At 29.2% G+C, this 3,547-nt stretch overlaps 1 protein-coding gene and 1 long non-coding RNA gene across 2 annotated transcripts; both read left to right on the top strand.

Annotated features, from left to right (window-relative positions):
• Positions 1–910: 910 nt before the first annotated feature.
• LOC123273655 lies at positions 911–1,535 on the top strand. The gene is made up of 3 exons (XR_006511344.1): positions 911–1,053; positions 1,286–1,351; positions 1,486–1,535. It is a non-coding gene; the product is annotated as an uncharacterized LOC123273655 (long non-coding RNA).
• Positions 1,536–1,545: 10 nt separating this feature from the next.
• Positions 1,546–2,382, top strand: LOC123273654 (probable serine/threonine-protein kinase DDB_G0286465). The gene is made up of 2 exons (XM_044741104.1): positions 1,546–2,097; positions 2,197–2,382. The coding sequence occupies exons 1-2, from the start codon at positions 1,612–1,614 to the stop codon at positions 2,290–2,292; spliced, it is 582 nt and encodes a 193-aa protein (XP_044597039.1). The 5' UTR covers positions 1,546–1,611; the 3' UTR covers positions 2,293–2,382.
• The last annotated feature ends 1,165 nt before the right edge of the window (positions 2,383–3,547 follow it).

Raw genomic sequence — 3,547 nt, 5'->3', positions numbered from 1 at the left:
CATTAGTAAAAAATTTAAAAACTGTAAGTGCATTTTTCAAAAACTATTTTTTTGTTCTAATTTAATTATTAAAAAAAAAATAAATTGTTTTACAAATGTAATCTCGAAATTTGAAATTTAAAATGAACACATAGAGACACCTATAAACAGCCTGAAAACAGTTATGATACCACAACAACAACCCCTCCACCATCGAGTACAACGGCCGAATGGGAAATTTCCTAGTTCCAATCAGTGTGCCCAGATCGTGCGATTTTTTTACCCCCTCTTTAATTTACTTGTATGCTAGGTAAGGCGCGCTCGGCTCTATAGAAGCGGTAAAAAAAGAGCACGATCTGGCTACACTGGTGCCAATAGCTATAATTAAAATAATATATTGTTTTACGGTTGATCAAGCACAAAGAGGTTCGCAATTGTTATAGGTATATGGTAAAGTGTTGTCTGAATAACTCAGTAAATCAGTCTATTTTCACGGCTAACTAAAATTTAATGAAAAACGTGGTAATTTATATGAATAATTATTTATAATATATGTGTAAACGTACATAGTACTTATGCGTACCGGTGATCATTCATTTCACACATAAGTATATATACATATATATTTATATCTGATAATTCATCATGTTGGGCAAATATTCTTTGATTTTGTCGAGTCAAGGAAAGCAATTTATTGTGGACACTAAGTCAATATTTAAATATGATGGAAAAAAAAGAGTTTCAGTTTCAGAAGAGGACAAAGAAAATGAAAATTTGTGTATCCATTGTCCTACTTTGGTTGATAATTCAATAAAGCTTATTGATTCACATGGCAAGTAATTAATCTATCAGTATAGTCGTAATAATTTTGATGGTGTTTCAACTTTAATCGTAATGACTTACATTTCATATTTTATTTTTTTAGATACTAGAAAATGGCTTCAAGACAAATATGAAGCCAAAAGTAGAAAAAGAATAGTAAAGTTAAAGAGACTTACTTTTACTCCTCAAATAAAAAAGAAAACCGCAAATACTCGTATAAATGCTGATAAAAAAAATGTTGCTGCACAAAGAGTAAGACTGAAATTAATTTCTGGTGTTAGTTTTATATTTTTTAATTACATAACAAAGAATAATTTCTTTTTTTTTTCTCAATAAAACTTCCTTTATTTTGTACTGTTTAAAGAAGGAATAGCTTTGAGTAATGTAATTTCTTTAGAAAAAAATTAAAATGATCAATAATTTAGTAATGCATGATAAAATCAAATACTTCTATTGTCATTAATTTCATTTATAAATTTTGCAGAAATTAACCAACATCCAAAAGAAAAACGTTGAACAAAAGGGTGATGAACATTACAAGAATTTCTTGGTAAAGTATAAATATACATATATATGTGTATTAATATTCTTCGGCATATTTTTAAATTCAGTAATTCTCTTTCTAACTTTGCTAAATTTGATGTGATTAATAATTTTGAAATTTATTGCCCATTATGTATAAAGCAGCCACCAAACGATAATGATGACGGGTCATTTGTCATAAATGATGGAGCGTTCGATACTGAACAAACGAGATCGTCCCAACATGAGTCTGACAATGAATTTGAGATTGAAATATTTGACAGTGGAATGTCTCAAAAAACACTTGAAAGAATGCCTGAAACAACACCTGAAAGAACGCCTGAAAGAACGCCTGAAAGAACGCCTGAGAGAACACCTGAAAGAACGCCTGAAAGAACACTTGAAAGAACGCCAGAAAGAACACCTGAAAAAAGTCCTGGAGGAACACCTGCAAAAACTCCTGAGGGAACACCTAAAAGAACATTATCAGATTCAGTTACTCATTCACCAAGAACTTCAAACTTATCACCTCGAACCATCAAAAAAATGAAGGCAAACATTATTTTTCAAAAACTTACTGAACTCTCTGAAAATGTAGAAAACATGTCTGCCCGCCTGAGTAAGGTAGAGTCAAATATAGCTGAAAATAACAACTGCAATAACAGCAACAATAATAATAATAATAATAACAATAATAATAATAGCAATACTAATCAACGTAATGTTTGTAATGATAATGAAGATTTTAATTTGATACCAGATGCAAATCGACAGGTAGTATAAATGATGTATAATTAATGTTATAATTTTAATGTTGAATCTAAATCGCGTATAGCAGAGTATAGAATCAATTTTTTTATTTTTCTACAACAGGTAGAAATAATTCCTGGAGTCAATAATTCATGGACTACACTGCATGTGTCAATGCGTGCAATGCAACTCGAATGTCAACACGAGCCAGAAGAATAATTTTAAATTTATGGCCGGTAGAGCGTCGTCGTAAACTTATTCTTCGCGCTAATGTAAAAAGACCTGATTGGGAGATAGTAAAAGACAAGGATGTTTTGCAAATAATCGGTAATTTCATGTCATATTATCCTTATGAAGATTTTCAAACTTTAACTTAAATTTATTTAATAATTGAGAATTATTTTTCATTTCATTCATGTGGAGCATCCGTCTAATCATGTTTAAAATGATGAGTAATACACGAAAGATTCATTTTAATTGTAGATGTTTTACTCTAGATAGCAATGTATGGAAATGCAGAAAATTAACTAGATAATCTAACGAGAGATAATGCGAGAATTAATATGCCACGATGAATAAGCAACACAGTAAAAAGAAACATTCTGATCATTAGACAACCAAGCAAAATAAAGAATCTACACCAGTAATTGAAACAAACAAGGTCCATAAATAAAAAGAATATTATGTGGCCTTCAGGTGTTTTTTTAAAGATTAGAAAAAAAAAAACAAAAAACAAAAACAAAACGTTATTTTCTAGCATTTAATGCCAAATTAGAAATATTCTATTAGATAATAGAACCAAAAAGTGGTTCATAATTCTACTATCGTGTATATATATATACGTACTATGTTACTAAATAGTTATTTATTTCTAATAGTAAATAAAAAATAAATGGTTATAAACTTTTATATTAAATAACCCAACAAAATTGCATTTATTCTTCAATGAAAATTGGAAAACACTTTTCCAAAGTTAATGATTAAAAATCCAGGTTTTTTCACTAGGTTATTGGTTTCAGTTGATTTCGGATCGTACAATTAATTGGACCAATATATGGACATTGTCACAATAATAAAATGCTAGGGATTTTTGGACCGAACAGCCGAAAAAATTTTTATCATGTAATAAATTATAATTTATTTATTTATTTATGATTTATTTATTATTAAAGTTATGACTTACGGATATTTTTCATAGTAATGACAAAATCCTAGGGAGTTTTTCAATGGCTATCCTGCAGTAAAAATGCGGTAAATGTGCCGTAAATATTTTTGCATCTATTACAGTATTTTGCCGTTTTAACTCAGTTATTTTACCACCTTGAAATATTGTAAGTATTCCGCATCATCATAATAAAATATTTTCGATTTTTCCGTAAATATATCGCATTTTAAGTGTAAATATTCCGCATTTTCAGCGTAAATATTCCGCATTTTTGCGTATATTATCCGCATTTCTGCCGTATATGTTTCG

Source organism: Cotesia glomerata, unplaced genomic scaffold (genome assembly GCF_020080835.1).
Source record: "Cotesia glomerata isolate CgM1 unplaced genomic scaffold, MPM_Cglom_v2.3 scaffold_1136, whole genome shotgun sequence".
Taxonomy (NCBI): Eukaryota; Metazoa; Arthropoda; class Insecta; order Hymenoptera; family Braconidae; genus Cotesia; species Cotesia glomerata.
This window is presented reverse-complemented; position numbering and strand designations above follow the sequence as displayed.